Genomic DNA, 26,428 nt, shown 5'->3' with positions numbered 1-26,428 from the left:
TTTCAAAGAAAGGAAAATTTAAACGTCGCCGAGAGACGACACGAAACCGTTGGCAAGGTTCGCGAACGTCACCAGAATTCGCGAACGATGCCAAACGTTTCGTTTTAGATGTAAAGAGGAGGCCTCGAGCGTCTAAAAAAAAAAAAAAAATTCTATTCGCGAGACGCCTGGCGTTCCTTTTGTCTATCTCCTTGCTGCTGGCAACAGGCCATTCGGATCGTGGAGAACGATAAAGGCACCGAGGTAAGAGTCGTCGATCGATTTTATTCAATTATGGATGAAGTTTACAGGATTATAGAAAATATTTATAATAAATAATAAATTGATCGGAAATTCTTTACTTCGCTTTACCTTTATAATATCTCAGATGTAGATATCGACAGATAAAGAATAAAATTATTTAGTCTCTATTGTTATTAATATTATCAATACTATTTGCTATTAACTATACTGACTAATTATAACCGATTGAAGATTTTTCATATGATAAACGTCATGCGTAGGTAATTTATCGGATGATCAAGTAATTGAGGATCGTAGTTGGCGAGATTATGTAAAGATCGAGTAAAAGAGGCTCGCTTTATTCTTCTTATCGATGTGTGCATGGGAATAATTTTGTAATATACGTATCATGGAAATCTTTCTCTCCCTAGAGCTAGATCCTGTTCGTCGATTAATATTAATATTCTGTCATATGTTTCGTATACTTCTTCTTTTACATTTGCTATTATTTCCTTACTTAAACAACCTATTTTTTTATCACTTTTTTCATATCTGCATCTCGGTAATCGTTTTTTCCTGGTAAAAGTACTGGGTATGCCGTAAAGTTCCATCGTTTCTTCGAATTATGTTTACGAGACACAGCTCTCGACTTTGTCCGAAAGCTTCGGTTTGAATTCTCATTCGACCTGATTTTTCTGTACAAGAGAAATGTAAAAGAATCTGTGTCATTACCCTATTCCTAAAAGTTTGATTCGACAGTAAACATATGAGTGGATAAGACGCATTTACGACACGTTGGATCTTTTACAAAGGTTAAAAGGAAATAACGTTACCGTTACAGCAGAAAACTTCTTTCTACTCTTCTGATTATCTTCTAACGTCAAAACGTAAAATTATTAAACCATCGAATGAAAATATCTTAATTTTCTGATTGGAATGCCGCTCTTCGAGAATTTCTGAACTGTATCATCGATTATTGCAACGGTGTCAAATAAAATTTGTTCGGTGGATTAAGAAGCTGATGAAATGGTAGAATAGGATTATAAAAAGCAATGGATTCGTACAAGAAATTAAATAAAAAAAATTTATGTTCTCATTCTGGAAATAAACGTTACATTTTCACCAATCCGATAATATCTTAATGTTTATAAAATGTTGGTCCGAATTTTTCGTTTTTATAGACTCAAGGTTTCGCTTTCTTAAGAAATAACGAGTGGCCATTCGGTGCTATATTTCTCGTCATACATTCTTATTACGATGTTAATGGAAACACCGATTACGAGCAGCTAGAATGTCATAATAACTAGAAGGTACGCGGCCGAACATACGCGTAACCTCCCGTAATCCAACCTATAATTGTTACACATGGCTACGTAAATGAGAAATAAATATGTCAGGGAAGAATATGCGTTAATGACGTCTGCGATTTCTCAACATACATGCGACAATGCCATATATTCGTTCTCTATCTTGTTTTCTTTTCTAGCTGCAAGGTGTCTCGATAACAAGGTGTTTCGCACGATCCGAACCGATGATTATTTAGTTTTTCTTCTCGCGAAGAAAGAAGACATAATCAGATGTTAGAAACGAGGGACTGGAATGAGCAATCCTTCGTTGAAACTAGTTGCTTGCCATCAAACGCATAGTTCATATTTTATATTCATACGAATTAATATTTTGTAGATGAGTTACATAGATTTCAGAACTTCCAACGGTGTTCAAGCGAGTTGCCATTAAAACGACATTATTATATTAAGATCACGTTATTAAGACACGCGAATCCGATTTCCAGGACATTTCGAGAAGCACTTTGTTCTTCATTTCGGATAAAAACATCCTCCTTTTTTTTATGCTATCTCTTAACGGTTCGAGTAGCTAACAATAAGGGTTGGTCAGTAGTCGCTTCTGATTTATTACGATAGAAAGGGGGGCAGAAAAACGAATGGGAGTTATTCTATTAATTTATCGCAGTTTGTTGTGCCGACGCGGAACCAAGAGACTTTGGATACTTCCATTTCGAAGATGAAATATGGATGAGAAATTTTATCGCTCTGACCGTCGCTGAACACAATGTACTCCCGTACTTCGTAAAAGCGTTGTCAGTCGAAAGGTTTTGAGAAAAGCACCATCAACGAAACAGTGTTCTGTATCTTTCGATCTGTTTACTTTTTGAAAAGAAAGAGAGAGAAAAAAGAAAGAGGAAAATGTATGAATTTCAAAGGAAACTATTTTTTACGCGAAAGAGAATCTATGAATGTTCGAGGATAAAATGGGAAGATTAAAACGACTTTTACAGTAACCATGCGTTGTATATCGAATGTCAGGCGAGCGTCGGCGAACATGGATGAAATCATTCTTTGAAAAGTTCAATGTACATGTAGTACATACCTGTCCAAGGAAACCGCAACAAGGCTGTAGACAGAGGCCGCCACGGAAACGCCTTGTATATAAGCGACGGCTTTACACATGAACCATCCCAGGAACCATGCTGAAACACAAGTTCACTGTTTATCGTTCGAAGTCAGACGATCGAGTAAAACTGCACTTTTCGTTGAAAATGACTTCCGTTCTTTTTGGAGAGAAAAGGAAAGAAAGCAAAAAGAAATGTGCGTCGCAAAGTTGTTCTTTCTGATAAAAGTGTGAATGGACATTGTAAAACTTTAAAATAATCATAATTTGTCGTTTGAAAGTTTTCAGATACAGGAAAGAATTCCTCGATTTTCAGTAACAATTTCTCTGTATATTAACCCTAGTTGAAATTATTCCAACTTTTCGAAAACGAATGATATATTTCGCTTTCAAAAGCATAGGATTCCTTCCTAATAGTCTTACTCTTGAAACAATATACCTCGTCTTATTCTTTCGTAGAGTAATTTTGCATCTTTGCGTGGTTTTGCGAAATATCGTTCTCAAAGTGAAAACACGTTTCAAAGTCTGCAGTGATTTATATGGATGTGCCGTTTGATGTTAATTGTCCGGGAAAACTGGTTTCAAAAACGTAAATGCAGAGCGGTTAAAACACTTGCATAATAACGAATAGTAGATATGCACTTACGTATGTATCCGCGTGTTGGATACAGCGCAATGTCGTATAGTAATTGCATGTCGTTTTAAAGCTTCTCGCAATTCCTTCTTATTTCGTTATCATGGCGGCAAAAACAGATTACTTTCGTTCTTGTAACTTTCTTATGAAATTTTTTTTTTCGTCACGCAAACTCTGCTCGCTCGCGAAGGAATCTAATTAAGAATTCTACTATCGGACGCCGCGTCGTTCTGATGGGCTTAATTAACAGTTGTTTCTATAATTTCATCCTTTACAATAATTATCGCAATAAACTGTATAAAAGGTTTTCTTCTGGAAGTCGTTTTCTTTGCGCGTGTTCTGCGTAATTAACTAATTGACAGAAAATTCATATTAAAATTAAAAGATGGTGTAGCGGGTTCGTTAAAAAGTTTATGCGTATATTATAAAGAGTGTTTAACGCGGATCAAGCCAAAGCTTCAAAAGGATAGAAGATAGAACAATTTCACAAAGATTAGAACAATTTAAACAAAATGAAATGGTTTCTTGGAAAGTGGAGGTATTTTTAAGATTTAAAAATGATCTTTTACGATGTTAGGGAAAGGAAGATGACAATAGAAATTGCGCGTCTTTGACGACGACGAAAAATACGGACGTCTGCGACTAACCGTAAGAGTTGCATACGCGATAATTTAAAAAGCTGCGTGTATTCAGAATTCTATTTAAACGGACAACGCATCCACTGTACCAACCTGGTACACTCGTGCAACCGTATCGGATGTCTCGTATCGAATAACATTTACCCTGTAAAACTCAGTGTACCATATCGCAAACTCCAATCGGAGCCATTGCATCAAGATGAATTCGAGTCACGGCGTATCGAACGCGTGCCGCTTTGATCGGATATTAATTGCAGGATGCGACAACGTCTTTCGTACGCCTTCGGGTTCGATGTCTGGATCCCTGATGGGTGATATTCGTGCGGCGTCCCATTTTTTCTTCGGCGGATGTCTGGTGGAGGAGCGTGAAATAAGCGAGAGATATACGAGCAACGTTCGAATGGGAGGACGTGAAACGTAGGAATAGGTGTCGTTATTCCGCAGACCTGGATTTTTAACGCAGGCGGCGTGCACGATTATCAGCTGGTTACGTGTTCGATGGAATAAATAATTATCTCGCGCAACGCTTGATCTACGGCCTACGGGAAGTTCCTTTCTCATGTATAAGGCCTCGCGCTTACCCTTCACTTCGCAACACAATACTTTCGGTGCTGGACTGCCGCTAAAAGGCCACACAATCGGCATCGACGTAGCTTGAAAGGACTTGCTATTCGAACCGTTTCGACGGGAAAAAGGAACTAGCTCTTTGCACGCCGATTTCCTCGCCGTGCGAATGACGTGCTGCTTCTCAGGGGAATTTCGTGCTGGCTGTCCGATGGAAGCTACGTTGACGCGTGAAAATATACGAGGAACACGAGAGAAACATCGTAGAGACGGTTTTCTGGAAATTGATTAGGGTGAAGATGAGGAGCTTTATGTGGCGTATAATAAATGTACGATAATGATTATACGTATGTATACAAGAAATATTTGTAGGTTTAGATATGTCTGCACATTGATTAAATGCATAAATTGGAAAATAGAAAAATGAAACGACGATATTTTCTATTCTTTATGTCACCTTCTTGCGATAAACAGATTTGTAGAAGCGAGTCGTTCGTTTGTTGAGAATCAAAGATCGGTCGTGTATTTACGTATGTAATGAAATTGACAAAAGCGAAGTTGATCAGCGTGGCTTCCGAAGTCCCAAATGTTGGAAAGAATACAAATTACGTTCGTTGTCTTTTATTTTTCCGGGAGCCGCGGGTGGATTCGTATGGGAGAAAGAAAACGCGAAAGTATACTTCGAAGAAAGAAAAGAAAGAAAGGAAAATGCAAAAGTATCAGAAAAGACGCCATGTTTTGCCTTTGTATGAAAGCCCATTATCGACGCAGGCTTGCGTACATATCGAAGATGTGGCAGTTCCGTGGAACGAATCTGTAATGTCACGTGCATGCGTCGCGGAATCGAGAACGAATCTGGCCTGAGAGTTTCGCGAAATCCATCGAAATTCGGGGCTTACTCGCTATCAATCGCATCCTGACAATCTGACGTGTTCCAACTTTTCCATTGAATAAATTTACCTCTTGTATGCAAGCGCACGAAACCTAAGGCCGAATCGTATCAAACTCGAAGAACTCCTACGTATTGTTTTCGTCTCGTTCGTGAATTTCAAACGGATGCTGCCTGTATCACGGGAGTAGAAATCGACGGGATGCAGCCACCGCTTTATCGTAATTAGACAGCGGATATTTGTGCAAGTATCTCATATTTTTATAGGTACAAAATATTGAGCAACAGCAATAAAGTAATATGATATCGAAGAGCTTATGTAATAAATAAATAAAGATGGATCAATTTATTCAAGCAGATACATATTTATAAATTTTACCAATTATTGGCTTAATTATCTGCTAAGAGATTGAAATGATATATTAATCGTTTCGACGTAACTCTATGACACTAAAAAAAATTAAGGCGCACATAAATAGAAACGTAAAACCAAAGTGGAGGATAAGAGGAAAGAAATTCGTAAATTATAAGATCGATTCAGAAGCAAGCATAATTTGCAACGTGAATAATTTTGTGAACATGTTCATGCGCGGCGAAAAAACGGGGCAGCTTTTTACGCATTCCTCGTGCGATTAACGCGAGATATTATCGGCTATTAACGATAAATGCTGGCTGGAGTAACGGGGCTAACTCCACAGCCACGGTCAGTTTACAAGATACAATCGGAGAGAAGGTTATTACAACACGCGTCTTAATTGCCACGCTGTTCGTTTCATATTATTATATAATAGTATCTTTTTGTTTCTACGTACACATATGCGCATATATACCGTGATTTGGCGAATTAAAACGACCAAATGTGATATTTGAACAAGACGCTGTAAGTAAAAATCGAGAGAAAACTGGTTTTAAGGAATCGATTGGTCTGAAAAAAGATTATAATTATGTATACGTGTAATTATACGACACGTACCTACTTATATGTAAATTATATGTAAATGTTTCGTTAGACGTTTTGTTAGACGTGTATCTAGGTAGGATAATTGAAGTGGGAGGACAAACTTCTAATTCTTGTTTTAAGAATAAATTAACTACTATTTAGGATACGATAATTAAAATATCCTCGAGTAATGTTTTATGTAAAAAAAAACCAGTCGCGGTCGCTTTCACCCTACGATCCGTTAGTTTCTATAAAGAGTCTATATAAAAATTTCGGCATGTAACAAATGAGATAAGAAGTAGAAAGAAAGCGATTCTGGAAGAATTATGAAAGAATCGATAAATAGAGAAATCATGCATGATACGCGAAGCGTTATGACTGCGAATATCTAAGAATCTCTTCTCCTTGAAACTGGAATTTTTGAAATCATAAAAAGCAATTGCAACTTTGAAAACAGGATCAATTCGGACAAATGTTTACTGGAATTTGTTTCGTTATTTCTCTGCATCGTATTCATCCTCGAGTTACGTGTTCGTATTTTATAAAACATTTTGCTCGTATGTTAAGATACACGGCGCGTATCGTAGCGTATATCATAGCTCGTTTCCATTGCGACTAATTTACGATTGTAAGATTCTGTTTCCGTTTCACTTGTGTTTGCTCTATTAATTGGTATTACGATCGTTGTTTAACAGAAACGTGTTGTCATAATGACATTTCGCAAAGTATCGCTTTACGAGTGATTTATGAAATGTTTTCGTGGCATTAACGATCTCTGATTCGTTCTGATAGTTTCAAATAATAAGATAATTACTATAGAGTATTTCACTTTGTTTCACGCGATATTTATTACGCTCTGAGGTATCAAAGCGTTTAATTAACTCGCTATACGAGATACTACGTTAGAATATTGAAATAACCACTGCATACTTTGGAATATCAAAATCAAACAATATAAAACATTTGCTGCGTTTTTGAATATTCAAATATTGGTTATGACTTAATTAATATGTAAAATTGTGTAGCATAGTGTGTAACGCATTCAGCTTTATGCTAACGTTTTATGAAACTGTCGGTAGCCTTAACATACTATTTTATTTTAGCTATTAAAACATTTTTAAATCGTCAAATCCTTCGCTTTTATGCGAATTAATATTCCTTTATATATTTTCGCTATGGTTATTAGAATAGTTTCCATTCTACGCATTCGTAAGAATCACGAAAGATCGATACGACGATCTATCGCGAGAAAGATTGCCAATTGCAAGAAATCAAATTATTGGTCATGAATTATTGGTCAATGAAAGTACTCGTTCGAGCATTCGATTTCACTCGTTTAAGCAGCCATCTGATGACTGATCAATTTTGCTGCCACGTTACCTGCTCCAAGGATGGATAGATAAATGAATTAGCATTCGAACGAGCGTGCCAGTAGCAGCTTTGTTTCGCCCATTAAAAATCGATCGAACAAGAAAGGAAAGGGAAAGAAATTTTGAGAGCAACTATTTTTCCAACAAGCATTTCCATCGGCTAAAGAAGAATCTGATCGACGCTCGAAATATATTTATCTTTATATCGTTGTTTTGCTGCATTTAATTTGCAATTTTATATGATATTACGTAATCGATGATCGGTCTATTCAAATCAATCAGCAATTAACCGTTGTTATCGTAAAATGTTCAAAGGGCAATAAGTTTGATCGCATTCGATATCCGTTTTCAATTTGTAACAGTAATTAAGATCAAACGAATGAGTGAATATAAATGATAACAATCTATTAGTGTATATACTTTGATAAATATTCAAACATATCGCGTTGCGTGGTTAATGGACGACACGATATTAAATATTTGATTTCTCTCTGAAAGTGAATCAATGTTTTAAATTGCGTCTCAACTAAAATAATACTTGGTCGAATCTCGATTAAAATCAAATATCACGAAAGAGAAACCGAACGATTCCCGAAGCTCCATATATCTTACTTTAATTCAAAATTCGTTCGAGTCTCGAGTAGAACGTATTTCTATGAACATGATTGTTCTGGCCCGATGCTGAACGGATGATGCTGCTGTCTGTACATTATCATGCTCTATCCATAATTTGTTTGCACTTCTTCACGCCGTCCAAAATCACTCCGCCCAATTACGCGAGCCACCGATCAAACGGAAAATTAAAACGATTAGACTGTTAACCTCCGTCGGAAACAACGGAACCGGCAACAGCAGGCGATTTGTAATTTGACGAACGATCTCTGGCCTAGAAAAATGATTAACGCGAGATCGTGTACTTTCATTAGTTGACGATTCTAATGATTAATTGCTATGCCTCGTTTCGTAGAATCGAGAAATAAGGCGCCAAAAATATAAAACATAATTTCATGTGGAATACGGCGAAAAAGGACATAGGATGACTTAGTCTGGCAAATTAATTGAAGCCGAATGTCTCGATTAGCGTATCAAATGGGCGTAGGAATTGCAGGGATATTTCGAGTCGAGTAAATGACAGATTCACTCTGGCAAAGGTTTCCAGTTACCTACTCGAATTCCAGTGGCTTCGATTAGCTTGTCATTCTACTTACGTGTATCATTTCATTCTACCTACCTTAGCCTTAGCCTGGTTATTTCTTACCGTTATCTCTTTATTACTTCCTTACTTCTTACCTCGCTAGCATAGCTTGTTCTTTTCATAAATTTTGGCAAGTTGGAGAAGATTGAAAAATGCGCGTTTAACATTATCCGCCCCGTTTCGTATGACTTCAGCGTAAGTACGTTATGGTAGATGGGAGACGAAAGAAGAAGGCTACGAAACACCATAGATTCGAAGGCAAGAGGTGGAACAGATTCGATCGAAAGGGCAAAGTCATGTACGGTAAATGTGAAAATTTCCCGATCGCCTGGAACCTTAGTTTCCTATGCGCGTGCGTTTCTACGTTTCGCGTATTTTACTTTCACCGTCTACGCTCTGGTGGACACCTCCACCGAACCTGTATGCACCGTTCCACGGAGATAAAAGGAGCCAGCTCGGTCAAATAAACGGGCAAACGCCGGAGAACGAACGCGTAGGCAAAATGGATCTTTCCCCTCGTAACTTTAGTTACGAGCCTGCTGCCTGGTAATTCGGACAAATGTTCTATCGATACTTTATATTGAAATTATTGTTATATCGAAACTTGTTGCATAGGAATAACCTTCGGAATTCTATCGCCAAGTATTTGCACGATAAATTCGATACTTGCATATTTTTACTTTAAGACATCTGGTTGCATTGCCCCCTTTCTGCTAACTTTTCTTTCTTATAAACTCGCAGAGACTAGCTCGAAGATGAACATTTCCTCGAAGCATTCGTGACTTTCTTCCATCTCAGTCTTTAAAGGTTGGTTTAAAACAACTTCTTACTCTTCTTATCGGTTTGCCAATTGGCTATCTTTTGTAAGGTATTATGCAATACGTGTAGGAAATATAAAAGGGAAATATAAAAAGAATGAAGAGGACCAGACGAAAACTGTGCAGAACAGCAAGTAGATTATACGCGAAGCGAATACACATGCTCGTAATCTATTCACACTGATCTGACCTAATGCTTATTATTATAAACGTCCGCCTAAAATTTATTTATTGCAGATCTAATGCATTTTTTAGGTCGATTAGTTTTACTTTTTCTTTTGTTACGGGGTAGCAAGGAAAAGATAAATTGTTCTCTATCGTTCTTGCGCGTAATTTCTTCGGAGCAAAATATTTGACTAAAAAAAATATTTATCGCGTGTTACATGTATGTATATGATCGACGGAGAAAAGATTGGAAGAATCCAGCTCGCTTAAAATACAAATACGGTATTAAGTTCAAGGAAACACTTACGAAAAACTCAGTCGTTCGTATTTATATTCACTTCGTTCGCACGTATATCTGTTCTGACAAACAAAATGTGTTTTCGAAACAATGCAATGTAATTTATGTTCTGAAACAGTTGTAATAAACGTACTTCCATTGCGCAAATGTTCCTGTTTAATATTCCATTGGATCGGAAAGACAAATACAGCTGTTGAATATGTGCAAACATTTATATCCTGCGACAGTGATCTTCTAATCTACAATACGCTCGTATAGTTTCAGATACGTAAATTTATATAATCGTAGAAATCAAATTTCTTGAGAATATGGAAAAAGAAAAAGAAAGATAATAATTGATATATTAGAATATTAAAAAAAAAATTCCAAAGAGCTCGATTAAATTTACCGAACCGATTTGAATGTATAGAATGCCAATTTTTACAACTTTTGTCTCCCACTCCCACTGATCACTCAATTATCGAATCTGATAAAAGTATATCATCAAGCACTTGCGATCGATCAATCTCTCAATATTTTCCTTATTTATTTTGCGTTATGCCAGCGACGTTATATTCTTTCCATCGTTTCAGATCTGTTTCCATTTTCAATCATCGTCGGTTATCGCATCAAATTTTTTTACATGTAATTCAACGTTGCACGGTACTTTGTTTTTAATTCCACCATACGTTTATTTAATTCCGGCGACAGGTGTTATTATTACGCGGTTAGCTAGTCCAAAGGAGGAAGTTGAAAAGGAAGAGAGCAACTTGATAAAGGAACGAACGTAACGAGAGGAAAAAGCGAAACGTATAGAAAGTGATCGTTCGACCTGTATGTCAGTTTAGAGATCTGAAACAGACACGCTACATCCTACGCAAAAATGGAAGAACGAGACAGGAATAATTGCTCGTACAAACTCTTGTACGCAATTACGGTAACGAGAATGTGCGGTACAATTAAAAACACGCCTAACGTAATTACGAGAACCCTTTCGAAAAGATCTCCTGTTAAATGACCAGTCCTCTGAACAGCACGTAGAGTCCGCAAGATAACGTCCTGCCGTTATTTTGTAATCACTCGTTCTATTTTCGCACGTGAATGTTACATTTTACCATTAATTTATACCGACTCCCTTCTATTTAGAATATTTTTATTGAATAAATAACAGTCGTTCAACGTTCACGCTCTTATCATTTTGCAGTTTGAATTTTGCCCCAGACTATTTTGACTATTCTTCGCACATTGATTGTTCAAGTACATCGCGGAACCATTATGAAAACTCGGAATTGTTCTACCGCTAAAACACAATCGGTATTCAAGTTTCTTGGCCAAACTCCACAGTTTCCGCACAGCCGTTCTCCTATCCACCGGGAAGTTTGCCGAAAACGACGATCATGGGGATCAAGGAAGTTTGGAAGGAGATTGTATCTACGTACCGTTTATGCCCCAGTACGCAGCTTCGATTCAGTTATCTCGGCGATATAATCTTAACAAAAGCGTTCTAGAACGCGCGTTATGTGTCGCTGGTTGTTCGATTTCACCTCAGTCCATTTCTATTGATCGTGGCACTCACGCCTCGCGATTTTTCCTTAAACGCTTCGACGTGTACGAGAGTTGTATTTTACGGACAAACATCCTGCGGAGATACGCGAGATTCCCCTCGTAAACAGAGATATTGCCGAAAATATAAGACGGACGAGTGTCTGTCCAGTTTGTCTACGTAGAGCGGCTTTTGTCCTGGGATCTTGATTAAAATCGATGCCTTCTCGAGGAAATGATTTTAACGAAATGGAAGAAATATCGGATAGGGAATGGAATATTACGCGAGGGTGTGAATGGGGATTGTTGGCTCATTTTCGTGTAGTTTTTTCTTTACTACAAACGTTCAACCTTTCACTCGTTCGTTGTTAAATAATTATAACAATGTCCTATATTTGATGCGCACGGAACAAAGTTGATTAAAAAACTACAGATATATCGAATTGCACGTCGTATGTCGTAATTTGTTCTAAAATCTAAGATTCATTAACGGATTCAATCCTCTCCATTGATTCCTAAACTTCAGACCCAAGTTTCATTTATCATTACTGGCGGAAATAATACCCTTTCTCGAAGAAACGTGACAAATTTCGGAACTGGGCCGAATACAAGCAAAAGGAAGAACGAGGTTCTTCGGTACGAGCTGGTGGCGGAACGGGATGAAGACGTGGAAACGGACGGAAAAGCTTCGACGAAGTCGTTTTTCCTCCCTTGGCGAGAGAGATCGAAGACCACTCAACCGGGCCTCCTTAAGGGTTCAAGCTGGCGACTAGTTTGAATTTCAATTTAACAACGAGGGAACGACGACAGTGCGCGTTCCTTTTTCTGTCCTCTCAAGGGACATTTCAATCGCTAAAGAGATCCGAGTTAATTCGACTCGTCCAATCGAACGACTTCGGTACTCGGTAAATATTTCATTTGAGTAAAATACATGTTTGGAAAATGATTATTTAAACGATACTTGGCTAGATGTTATTTTGGAAGAATTATACGTTACTTTACTTTGATAAGCCATTCATTTCTCTTTGAATCATTATTCATATAATTATCAAGTGAATTATTTGTTTATTTTACTTGGTATTTTATATTTGGATGAACGAAATAGGTCAAATCGACCATTACACAAATATATGTATATATATTAATCATGATTCATCCAACCCATTTACCTAACCCTTCTTTCCCTTCGTTTATCAGGTTGTGCAACTTGTCCGATCTAAAAAGCAGCGTTTTCTTTCATTTGAGCTACAGATTTAACTCGGAACGGAACAGGACTCTGAGCGGTAACGTGACTCAATTAACTGGAGTCAGTCGGTACATGCGGTCTAATTTTATTCGGAGCGAGCCGACTTATCAATTCGTGAGCGTTTCTGCGCGGCTGAACACCGAACATGCGGCCTCGATCTACCGAGCAACGGTTGAAACGAAATCTCCGCGAACCGTGGGGCAACCGTGAAAGGCAGCCGAAAAAATCTACAAAATGAGACAGGATTTACCTGCTCGCGAGTCTATTCTCTCGCTAAGGCGCGAGGGTGCTTGCACGATTTCACTTTATCTCACGCGCAATTTCATTCAGACACTAACAATCTTTATTGCCATCTCATTTTAGAAAATAACGTGTTTTAATTTTGGATGTAAGTTTATAAACCTAAATAAATCTCCGATATAATGTGTTTCAAAGCGAAACTTGTAGAATAAGATATATCTTATAGCTAAACCGCGAGCTACGATGAAGAATCGAAGAGTCTAAGGTACCTGTTCTATAATTCTCTGAGAAATCTGTGCGCCATAATCGAACTGTGTCCGATAGACGACGCGAACGTTGGTGCCACACGAAAGTCGTAAATTCGGTCCTCCCAAATCCTATAACCGGTTTCGTTTCATCGGTCGGGGGGGTTGAGAAAGGAACGGGGAAGAGAAAGAAAAATAGAGTGAAATCGGTGTGCAACATCGCGTGACACCAAAGAGTTTTCGCGTCGACTATGGAACAGTGGAACCCGTATGCAACGCTGTTTCCATCCACGTACGATATTATCGGTCTGGTCGAAAGTGCCGCTTATTCGAGCCATTCGTTTCGTGCGAAGCTCGCTCGCGTGGCCATTTCAGATCTCGCCTATTGGGCGACAGACTTACGAGATAATCGACGGACTCCTGTTTTGTCCCCTCGTGAAAATGGGCAATATGTCGGACCGCAATTTACTGTCGGGGCGAGAATGCAATTTGCAGCCACGCCTGAATTAATATCGGCGATAAACCTAAGCTTGGTAAGCTTTCGTGTTTGTTTTGAGAGTACACTGTCAGCCAAAAGTTATGAATTTTCTATTTTAGTCCTGCGAATCTCATAGCTCGGATGATGTATATTTCCATTACAGTGTATGTCTATATTTGTGCTGATATAAAACGATAGGTTCAAATTTGTTCTTTGATATTTCTACTAGAAATTAGACATTTTTTGGAAAGTTTGACTCGACGATAAAATGAACGAGCAAGGTAATAGAAGTAGCAAAATACCGTTACAGCGAAAGCTCGATATCGGTATGAAACGTGTTCGCGTAATATTCATAGATACCTATCGGTACCACTAAATCTTAAATGCCTATAAAAACTTGAATAGTGTAATTTCTATCCACAAAATCAACGTTACTTCATCATACTTTACCATCGACCTAGTGCGAACGACCACCAATACCAGCACACTGTCAAACTTCTTATGTCTGGCGCAAACGAAGAGTTTGCGCAACACTCTGCTTGTACATATATTATCGTGATCCTTCGACTAAATAGCGAGCTAACAGATCGATATTTTTCCCCAAAATCAATGTCCCACGAATGAAGATTCTATCGATATATTTTACTTGCACCACGCACGGAAATTGTTTACGTACTTCTTTGGCTCGATTTTCTGCGCGGAACATTCGCGATAGTGGAAGGAATAAGCCTCTCGACATTGAAAATCTCAGTTGAGAGCAGTGTAAATAGCGGTCCACGTAATCAGGAGAGTGGCTGCAAATAGAGACACATCGCAGACCGGTTCGAATGTATCTGCATGCCACTAATCTGTAGTACAGACAAAAATTCTACGAAGCATCGTGATCTGGGAAATTTACAGGGTATTGGTGTTTTGTATATTCGGTAGTAATAAATTAATAGGACGTTCGGATGTTTGTTAAATGTAAATTAAGATTTTTTCGGAACTATCTAAGAAAATGGAATTATTCTAAAGATATTTTTGCTCTTTGATTTATTTTTATTTCGTTTGATTTAAATCGTAGATGTATGCGTCCGTCAAATAACTGTCGATTTTAATTGCAATGTTTTACGTTTCTCTACTTAGATTTCACACCTGAAAGAATGATTCCGCTCTGTAAATTATAAAACATTCCATACGATTTCTCGAACGTACTAACGAAACGAATCAAACGAAGAGGTCGTAGGGACGAAGACAAGAGTCTTAAATATTTCATCGATAAAATATCTGTTTGCACGTTTCAATTTCGCGACAACGCAAAAACTTATTAATCCAGTTTGAAACTCGTTATCTGAAAATCTTCGAACATTTCGCCAATTCATCGTATCCAGAGCAAAAGACGAATCTGGTACGGTTCTAAACGTATCATCGTAATTAATCCGTAATTGAGATCGATTTCTTGGTACATGCTTCTTCTTTCGAACAAAAGTCGTAGCCGGAGATAAGTACATAGACACATATATTCTTTACATGCAGAGGTTTCGGATAAAAACGATTCCGTCGCAGTGTTCTACTTTCGACTCGTTACCGCTCGAATGAAAGCGACGAACGAAGGGGCAAATGGAAGAAAGGAGAAGACAAGTGGAGGAAACAGGCTTCAAAATCGTCCGATCTAGACACTATCACCATTATATGCACCCGGTGAATTCCATTATGTCAGTCTGGAAGAATCTTTGTCAACGCTTTCGACACACCGAACTCGAATGACATTTGTATCTCGCTACTAGAATGCCATCCTGTCGGACACATGTACATCTAACGTGTTGACAGGATTGATTTGTTAACCCTTTCGGTGATCAGATAGCGTTCACCATGTTACGGGCATGACATGTCGCAGAAATAAGTTTTTCGCAAAGCGAGCGAATGGATGTCTCTGATTGGCCGATTCGATCAGTGCGACTTGTACGTAGATATTCGTAAGGACGATTTATCGTACGTTAATAGAAAATTTTGTTACGCTGTTAGTTTATAAACATTTTTGAAGATCGAATAAAGTATCTTAACTCGTTAAAGAACGTGGAAATCGTCAAAGATGAGTTTCTTTTTAGCCAGTAGCAATTATATTTTACATTTATCAGTTATCGATTATCGATTATTATATCGTATCGAGGCTCAAATAGGCATACGGAATTTTTCTTGGAATATAGTTCCAGCAAAGTCGAGGGTCCATTAAAACTCCTACACAGAATCTCTCTGTTTAAACGACTAAGTTAATTCGTACTAGTTCGAGTAGAAGCTGGAAATGAACAGGGCACAGCCGTCGGCTATATGAGTCTCGGTCTCAGCGTGAAAAGAGAAAGTCGTGTGATAAAAAAAGAGCAGGATATTCTCTGCAAGTCCGACGAGCATCTCCCTCGAGTATTTAGCTTAACCGGAATATCTGGTGTGCCTCGTACAAGAACTATACAGCCATTTTCCTCGAGCTGAGGAGAACGTACTGTGGTTGAAATCGCGACCGCTTCATTAAGCCACGGTTCACGGAAGATTGTGATCCTCCCCCGCCGCCAGGTAAATTTATTGCCATCTCCCGCACTCTATAGGGGCTCGTTTCGATGAATTACGACCCGCTGAATCTGTTCTCCGGTTACGATCGCTTTCTCCACCCTGGTCCAAGCTTTTACTACTCGTAAAATTCTAACACGAGCCTCGCGTGTATCGACGATCTACAGCTTAATTTCATAGGCCATGTGCGAAACCTTAATCCCTTCGTTTCTCAGGGAAATTGGGGATATGATATTCGTATACAGCGGGCTTCGAGTCACGCAATTCGCACGATCGCACTCTCGTTTCTTGTCACAAATAATAAAAAATTCTAGCACAATGTAGCGCGTTAAGCTTCTCAATAGTATTTTATTTATTTAGTTAATGGTATCGAGCGTATATCGTCGTTTTGTTACAAGATTTCCTAATTTTCAGAAACGAACACCTTTAATATGAGATTTTCGTGAATATCGATAAATTCCTTCCATTTCCTTCGAGATTAAAAAAATTGTCTAGCGAAGGAACACGATCGACTTGAAAGCGATTCCAATTAAAAGTTTTATGTTCGTAACAAAAATTACAATTGCTAGTAAAATCGAATTTTTACCATGAATTCTACTAAAACATCCTACATAGTTTACTACGATGTCATTGAAAAATTCGAAAGTAAGATATTCCTTCGGGTATCGGAAACTTCGACGCTTATTTTATTCCCCTGTGATAGAACTGAAAGTTTCAAAGACAAAATACTTTTTTATACAGTTGAGAAGCCTTCGTATTAAAACATCAAGAATATTTCAATGGCTTAAAATAGTCTGCATATACAACGTATACTACTTAAATCTGAACGTCCTTCGCCACTTTCTTATAGGATTTCTATGAAATCATTAATCAGTCGAAGGAAGGGAGGAAATATTACCGAAGTACGTTTCACTTAAAAGTCCTGGCTTTCCTCGAAAGCGGATTATTGCCTTGAATATTTCTTTCGCAGCTCGGCCAACGTTATTAGACTCTACGAGTCTCATTTAGCCCGTGTTCCTTACCCTTGATGAGCTTCTTCGTCCCTTTAACGAACCAAGAATTACCATTACTCACCCTGGTTCTCGATTCTCTTTCCCACCGTGCAACCTTTCTAAATTTTAGTCTAAAACATTATCCTAGGAATGTATACTTTATCGTGAAAGATACTTCTAACGAAGATCAAAGTACCTCTCGTACCTCTTTTAATTAAAGTTTCAATTTATAGTAATTTTTCTCGATGTCAATTCCTCGTTCATTACAATTTGATATTTGTGGTTTCTTAATCCATGAAAAGTTTGTCATTACGTTTCCATTTCGGTTAATACGCCATATATACCGCGTTCTTCGAGATTTTCAGATCAGAAAAAATTAAGACTCTTTCTTGCTCGATATGCTGTAGGCGGTTTAAATCTATACAGCAAATGCACAAAAGGTATTGTTCTTCCCAACTAATCCATCAAGTGCTGTCAAAGATACATTCTATTACAAATGTTCATGCACATATACGTATCGAGTTTATCGAGCGTAAGGGACGACTGTGGCGTAGCGAGATTTTATCTTCGACTGGAATCTACGATGTTTATAAATATCAATGATCTATAGTTGCGATCGTTTTAAGGAGAAAATAATTTTTTTATGAGAAAAACATAATTTCATATAAGGCAACTAGTATACTCCGTTGAAAAATATTTTGAAACCAGAAACCACAATTTTTCAACTATTCGCACATCCTGATAAAAAACGAGAAGTTAAATAATCTGCTAAAAAATATACGGTATATTTTTCCTCGATAAGAACCCGTGTCCTTTTCACTGTTCGTAAATTATACGAAGCGTTCCTTCGAGTATTGCTAGCCTGGTTTACTGCCTTTCGTTTCAGCTCGATGAAAGACCTGTTCGAGAGAGGAAGGAAAGGTAGAAAATATTAAAGCTTGAGGACGAAAAGGAAGTGTAGCGTTATCGAAATTCCAAAGCTCGTAAAAATCGTGCAGACGGCGCGCGTTCGATGAAAGCCCGGAGATAATATTTATTGACCTGACACAGACAATTCTCTGACAATACCGGAAGAAGATGTATCAACCAGCTACGCGCGCAAACTCACACAGAAGCTCCTTACGGCCGTTTATCGTTACGCGACCGTTTACTCTCCGCAGCTGTAGATTTACCACGGTGTGCTTTAAGATCGGTGCATCGATATAAACAGCTCAGATTTTCGATTGCCATCTTGCGATGAACGATCATCGGATCTTCGAATAGGTGGCAGAGGTAATATTTTTACCTTTTAGTTCCAAGTAAATGATCGATCACGGTCAATCCTAGCGTGTGAAACTTTCCACTCTTTAGAAACCGATAGAGACGCATCTTTCCAACCATTCTGTGAAATTGGATCACGCATCATCGTCCGAAGGACGGTTGAAATTAAATCTTAATCAAGCATCGCGTCCTTTCTCCGATTCTTTAAAGTCAATTTCCCCTATTCTCTTTGAAAGAGTACTTTTTTCTATATTTCCCATTAAAACTCTTTCAATGAAAATCACCGCTATTCAAGTATGACTCCATATTCTCCGAACATGGACTCCGAATATGGAATACTCTCCGTAAACACGTCCTTGGTTTCTTCCATAGAAACCTTCGATTCGTTCCGATAAAAATCGCCCAATGCGCGAAACCTTGCAAATAAAACATCGATCTCCAACGTTCTCCACATTGAACCCGATCGTCTGGCTAAAATTCTCGTGGTACGAGACTCGAAACGTTAATTACAAAAGGTGAGAAATGCCTCGGAGGTGAATACTTGCTTCCTAGCGTTGATAGAGATTCGTAGAAAATGTGGCGGGTGTAACGAACAAGCTTACTCGAGGGAATCGAAGCAGTCGGCCTCTGTTCTAGATTCGCCCGGTGTGAACGCCGAGTTTAAAGGCGCACCAGCCCCGATCTAGGGCAACCTGGCTTCGCCTCTCGGTATACACGGTCGACGGTCCGCGACAGGGACACTGCCCCGGTTTCGAGTACCTTCAAGGTCTCGCGCCGTCACCGTGCACCCTTTTCCAGGTGCGTTGTTGCACCGGAAGCGGCATCGCTCCTGCGAGACTTCCTCCTCCGCCTTCTTCCTTGTATCGCTTTGCATACCTCGCATCGTTTCGGGTTTACGTTATATATTAGAGAACGTTTCCATCGTTTTGTCTTTGTCACTAGAGTTTTAGACTTAGAGCCTAGGTTTTAAACTAGAGTTAGACTTAATGACGCGGCGTCATACTAATTTTATAAAGAAAAAAAGACAAGATATTTGAATTAGAAAATGTATCGGATATGTTGAATTTTACCTGCCAGATGGTGGATTTTGGAAAGATTCTTTCTAATAATCGATGAGTCTGTTAGACGTCGTCGCTTTCTTATTCTGTATTTGAGTCATCTATCTTGCTTCTTTTTTTAAACATACTTCTGTATTTTCTAGGATAATATTTTACAAACGCAAAATCGTTATCAAGAAAATCGATACATTTACTAGGTTATTAAAGTTATACTTAAAATCTGGTCACTTTATGAAAAATTCTAATCCTCAATTATATTACTCGATGTTATTTTAAGATATAAGCCCTATTTATTTTGTTATTTTTATTCGTCATATTTAAATACAGTTACTTGATGTATTGTTGCGTCATCCTTTTTAAATTCGAATCTCATGTATCTAACCAAATTAATGTGCACGCTATCACCCGACTGATTTCTGCCACTAATTACAGCCCGCTTATCGTATATTATACGTTTTAATCGACGCATCAAACATCTTACGCAACTGATCGCAGCGTACCGCCGCAAATTGAGGGGAAATTTATTAATTAGGTCATACTATCTTGAAAATTCTAATTTACGCGATGTCCAGCTATCGCTTCAATTGTAAGCCGATTACCACGGATAAAGCTCGTTTTGCCCGGTTAAAAATAATACCGCGACATTTACTCGTGCAGATCGCGATAACAGGTTCCTCCATGACATCGGAGACGTCTTCCCTTTGTTTCGATACAACAAAATAGCATAAAGAATTCTTCCAAGAAATTTTATTCAACGTTTATCGTCGGTTCGTAAGTCTGAATGTTCTTTTCGCTGGTGCTAGTCAACACATTCGAAAGAACGTGCACACACGCATCGTTCATCGTTAGAGAGTTTAACCGCGACCCAGAATCGATGGCAATCGTTGCTCTCGACGAGCAAGCCTCCCTTTGTTCGCCGGTTATGGAATAAGGAGGAAGACGAAGAAACGAAGTAAAAAACGACGATATTTTCAAGGGAAAAAGAGAAAAAGTAGAGGAGAATAACAGAGAGGTTGAGGGCGTAGAGAGGGGTAGAGGGAGAAGCGTAGGGGGATGAGTCGGGACGAACGAGGGAGGTAGTGACCTACTCTAAGTGGCCGAGATGCATGACCTGAATACCGGTGCTGTACAGGTGTGGTGTGTGTCCCACTGGCCTCTACCCTCTTCGAAGCACGAACTACCTTCACAGATACGATGGTAACCGTCGATGGTGGTGGCGGTGGTGGTGGTGATAGCGGTAGAGAAAGAGCTATATAGTCTCGAGGGATGCACAAAACGGAAATGCCATCGATCTTTCGATATCGGTGTGTATCGAGGTCTCTCTCTCTCTCTCTTTCTCTCTCTCGTAGGCCGTTCGATACACGAAGCACAAACACCAGCGTTAATAACAGGGCTATGTTTCAAAGGGGATTCAACGAAAGGGGTAGTTCGGTTCGTTGTCCGGCTATAAGCTAATCGGTCTGTTACGTAACCACGGCTTCACGTAACAGCCAACTAGCTGGAAGTAGACCGATCGAAGGTGTGCTCTTTGCCTTTAGCAAATTACTTGGAAGCGACAGTAGGACGGACCACTCTGTTTGAATCGGGGTAAATGTCCCGGGCCGGGTTCTTTTAATAACACTCCCATCCATCGTCTTTCTAAGCTCGTGGCTGCCGGTTTCTAAACTGCGACGTTGTTAATGTTGGAACGAGGACCATCGACTTTTCCTGGTCGCTCCGTCGTACACCGTCGCCTGATAATAACTCATCCGCTCACATTCTTAATAGACGGAACGAAACTTGGTCACGAGTCGTCCCGTTGATGGATAAGCGGATCAAGTGGCCCGGTCGAGAGCAATCGTCGACGCGTTACGTAACATTTCCCAGCTAAACGAAGAGAGATTGAAGTGGAACGTTCAAGGGATCGATTATCGGCCGTGTTGTGCTTCGCTGTTCGTGTAAAAGGGTAAAGACCTAGCTACAGCTCGAGACCAAGTTTACTTTGGACGATAACGTATGGATTTCTTTCTCTGTATATCGTAAACGCGTTCACGTGTCCTCTGAAACTGTGGCATTACGAGTTTGCGTACAGTCTGATGGAAGAAATAATATTGTTAGGTATCTTCACATTGCAAATTTTCAGTCATTCCTCCCGAAAACACAGATTCATTTACAAAAATGATTACATACAAGATATTTTCTTATAAATTGTATTCACGTACTTGAAATAATTTCAAGCGATGCGATCGCAACTACCTGTTACCTACGCAAAGCGCTGAAAGAGAACCAAAGAACTTGTCGTAACGTTCAAATAGCCTGAGAGAAGCACTCGATATAGACAGACCTGTTGTCAGCGTATCTGAAAATTTAGTTTATTAGCGGCGTTCTCTGTGGAGATTCGTTCGGATTTATACGCGTCCTTGACCAAGTGCTCCGCGCTTCGCGCGCTTTCCGAACAATGCCGGTTGGAACGGTGCAACCGAGACACGAACTCAGGGCAACTGCTCGCGTTTCTGTGAAAGCCTTCAAATTGTCCAACCGAACGTCGGAACATCGAAAATTCGTTTCCGAGTTTCCTAGATTTCCTTTGCCATCTTCAAAGGAACGACCTTGAACGCCACCACGACGAACGACAGGGGCAGGTTTGACGGGAGGAAATTACATTGTGATTCGAAATAAGAGTCGAATCTGCGAAACGGCCGCAATTACCGCCTCTATAACGCGTTTTCGTCTGACGGAAATGAAGATTCCTGTTACGACTTAATCCGTAAAAATTTCGGTGGAATTGTTCTTTTACCAGCGGGCGAGACGACGTTTGAACTTTAATAGAGGAGCTGTTAAAACGAAGCAAAAGGAGGAACGAATGCCTTGGAAAAGAGATCGAGTAGCATCTTAGGCGGTGTTCTAGAATATCGGAAGAATTACTTAATAATATATGTTTGCAAATATTGTAATATGAATTTGCATTCTCTTATTTTAAGAAAGAATCCGTTACCAACTATAATTTCTCTACCTTCGTTAATGTAACTACTTGGCAAGCTTGCATGCAGCAAGGAACGCGTCGAACAGTTCTAACATCACTACTGTTACCACCTTATTTATCATTTTCTCATACGACACATTCGTACAATCCTTGAACAACGCTTTTATGATTTTCCATTGCGTTTCGGTTCTGCCGACCGGCATGAGCGATATACGTACGTACGGACACTCGACTAAGGGTAGAACGATTCCGCGTGTAAAAATGATTCGAAAGCCTTGAATAAAATTTGTTAATACGCGCCTTTGTTTTCGACAAAAATTGAACTTGAAAATACCGTGGATACGCAGAAAGTTGCGTAGCTTGTCGTTACCTACTTTGGATTTTGCAATATTAAAATTTTTGATTCGTCATCTCTTTGATTTCATTTTTTACCGATTTATTATCATTTTCATTTCCTTTAGTACTAATCCGTTGTAGAACGTTGTCCTGAGGCGTGTATGAAGTTAATTTTCAAGTTCAATTTCCACAGAAATGGAGATTCGTACGGAGAAAGGGAAATTCGTATCAAAGAAATCTTGTTCCGTATCTTCGATTCACTTTTTTTCGTACTTGGAATCGCTCCATTCCGATTTGCATCTCTGATTCCAGCACGTCCCGTATAAATCTAAATTTTAATTACGAATCCAGGCTTGTGCAGATGGTGCGCGCTCCAAGATCATGGCAAAATATTCACAGTATCAGGATTAATAGGTGAATGATACATGCGGAGTGTATACGCCAGCTTCTGCCTACTATTTGTATCACGGCCGAACCGTGCAGATATCCGCCTGTCTGACCCAAATACGTAATTATCTTTTCGCGAGGTACAACCTTGAACGGGCCAAGTCCGAACTGGGCCATGTCTCTGTCTACCAGTTTTACTTCGTTCGTCGCAGGTTACCTGCCAGGATTCAAGAACCTCTCCTTCCCTCTTTCTCTCTGTTTCTCTGCTCCGCTTGAAAGGATCTCTTAAGACAGCTGTGCGACCAATCGGCTACACTGGCAAAGCGTCATCTGGATGGGGAATAATACGTCGTAATTTTACCGTCGGATAATTCTATTAATCCGCTTTAACGGAGATTCGAGATACTGCCAGCTAGTCGCTTTCTTTAATTACACGCGAACAGCGACGAGAGTTCGCTTCACTGGGATTCGATGCTGCAGCCTCGCAAAACACCGTTCCCCGGTGACGCAACGTCGCTAAAGAGCGGCTGTCTGTTTCAAGATATTTGCATCGTGCACAGTATGGCTGAGTTTCCTGGCGGCTGGGGAATTTTTATCATACTATGGGGATATATTCCGTTATTTAACGCTAAGATTACTAAATTCGTGAAAACGAACTTTGGCGTTTTCTTCACTTCGCAATTACTAAAAGTGTTCGATAAAATTGTTCATTGTCGAAAGTACCGTAAAATTTTCTAAGAAATGCCTTTCACGTTTCGGTTTAACGTTGCAAAAAAGCTCGAAATCAAACAAAAATGCTTCCTATAATTCGCGAGTTACAAACGTCACAGAAAGGGAAGAAGCGCTGTTTCTAATCGAACGAATTTGGTTGAATCAAGAACAGAGGTTGTCTTGAAAATTTCTACGTTTACGGAGGACCTTTATGTAGGTCCGTTGGAAATCGATGGCTGATATAACGGCGGATGCCTTTCAAGATGATCGTTCGATCGAAAAGCGTTATATACGTCGGCCATCGGAACGACACAGCCCTTAGGTGAACTCGTCCCGGTGACCACTCCACCCCCGCCACGATCCACGACCACCCCCAACAACTGGAACGCTGACCCAGTTAATACACCTGTAGAAACGGTGCCAACACTCCCGTGTTCACGAATGTCGGTCTGTCGAACGCACGACCCTGTACATTGTGCATATCCCACGGAACGGCTACAATTTCGTTTCGCACGCAACACGCGAATCCCTTTTGTTAAACGACCACTTTCCAATCGTTTCTTATTGTTCTCTCTTCGAGCAAGGGGACAGCTCGATTGCTCCTCGGAGAATTTCAATGGGTTAATTATTTCAAAGCTTTCGTTCCCCTATGTGCTTCTTTACGAATTTATATATTTCGTTGTAATTTATTCGGTCATCTTATCGATGATACGAGTCTTTTTCAATATATTACGTTAAAACAGAACTCTCTTATTTCCCTTCTATCAGACCCTCTACCACGCTAACATCCATTCTTGTAACCTGAACATTCTCAGAAAAATCGTGATATCTGCGAAATTCTTAGGATCGATCGTACTTTCTCTTAAGTTTTGAATTCTAATTATTCTTTCAATATCCGTTGCATGTTTGTTGATAGATAGGAACGAAGGTAACGTAGCTTCCGCAGCTAGGAACGAAGGTAATGTTTGCAGAACGTGATGATTGAGAAGGTTGCCGTGTGTCTATATAATGCTCTGCCTAACAAATTAACGTCCAGGTAGATTATTTGCACGGTGGTACATGCATTTTAGTTCCTCCTACGAATATTTTATAAAGAGTCAACGGTACCGTACTAACTTAATCGTGTTTCGATAAAAATGTGTTCCACGCCGTTGACGGAAGTATTTCGAAGGAAAATTATAATTCTTTACGAACAAATATCACTGCAACGTGCAATTGTTCTACTTTGTTACCAGTTTATCACGAAATATTGATCTTGACCGAAGATTCTTGTAATAAATTAAATTTATACTTTAATATTGAAATTTATCTGATAAACTGCGCATTACCAACAAAACAACGTTTATCGCAAGCAACCAAAAATCTGTCAAATTTACCCTAGATACGAAAACCCTAGAAATGGTAAGACAGGTGTATCAAGCGAACGTTAATCGTCCTTGACTCGTCGCTGCCATCTCAGGATGTCGAGCGACCCCAAAGAACTTTGTATTCTCCTCACTCCACGTTTTCAAGAACATCCACCACCTCTCTGATCCTAACACCCTCTACAAATTACACTTCGGTCAGAATCTTCCCTCTTACGTCTTATACGTCCCTTTGTTCTTCTCGATTATCCGTTCCGACCCGACCATTTCGATCTTTTCAAAGAACTTGCCCGTCTTATTAATTAATCGAACCTGACGTTCTAATGACATCCAGAAAGATACAGCCAGACAGCAAAGGGAGCGTTTCGAAGCTAATATCAGACAACGAAGGGGAAAAACTAGAATCTAGGGGTGATCGTTGAAGGGTGCAGGTGGATAGCAGCCCACGGAGTGGAAGCCGTGGGGTAGGAGTGTGATCGGCCGATGTAGGTCAGCCGAGAGTGTTGGCCCCTTTCGCCTTGACACAAACACAGGTTATATGGATCTCGGTACGGGTCAGGTTACCGATGCGCGGAACTCTTGAAATTCTACGAGGCGAGGGCGCACGCACGCACCCAACGCTCACTCGCCTGTTCTTTCTCTATTTCCACCGATGTACGTATAACGCCGCGTATTATCCCGCTCGAATTATTAATCCCATCGTTCACCGTGAAACGAGCACAAAGAACGCTGCTACGGGACGAAGCATCATCGAGAGCCGACCGACCTTCCTGGCTGTTCCAGACGACACGGCCACCACCACTACGCTCCAAACAAACGGGGACAATTAATTTAATCGATCGATCCGTTGCGCAGCGCGGCGCGCACCTGCCGCGAACAAATTTTTGTTCCACCGCTGAATTTCATTTCGAATCCCTCTCCCCTATCGGCTACCACATCTACCGC

The 26,428-nt window shown here is 39.6% G+C and overlaps 1 protein-coding gene across 1 annotated transcript in view; it reads right to left on the bottom strand.

The window, feature by feature from the left end:
- LOC100750178 (neuropeptide SIFamide receptor) overlaps nucleotides 1-26,428 on the bottom strand; it is a 63,189-nt gene that overhangs the window by 20,269 nt on the left and 16,492 nt on the right. The window contains exon 2 of the mRNA XM_003484753.4: nucleotides 2,611-2,710. Coding sequence (XP_003484801.1) covers nucleotides 2,611-2,710 — 100 coding nt within the window. The remainder of the gene's footprint in view (nucleotides 1-2,610; nucleotides 2,711-26,428) is intronic.

The sequence above is a fragment of the Bombus impatiens genome, unplaced genomic scaffold (genome assembly GCF_000188095.3).
Source record: "Bombus impatiens unplaced genomic scaffold, BIMP_2.2 scf_0020, whole genome shotgun sequence".
NCBI lineage: Eukaryota > Metazoa > Arthropoda > Insecta > Hymenoptera > Apidae > Bombus > Bombus impatiens.
This window is presented reverse-complemented; position numbering and strand designations above follow the sequence as displayed.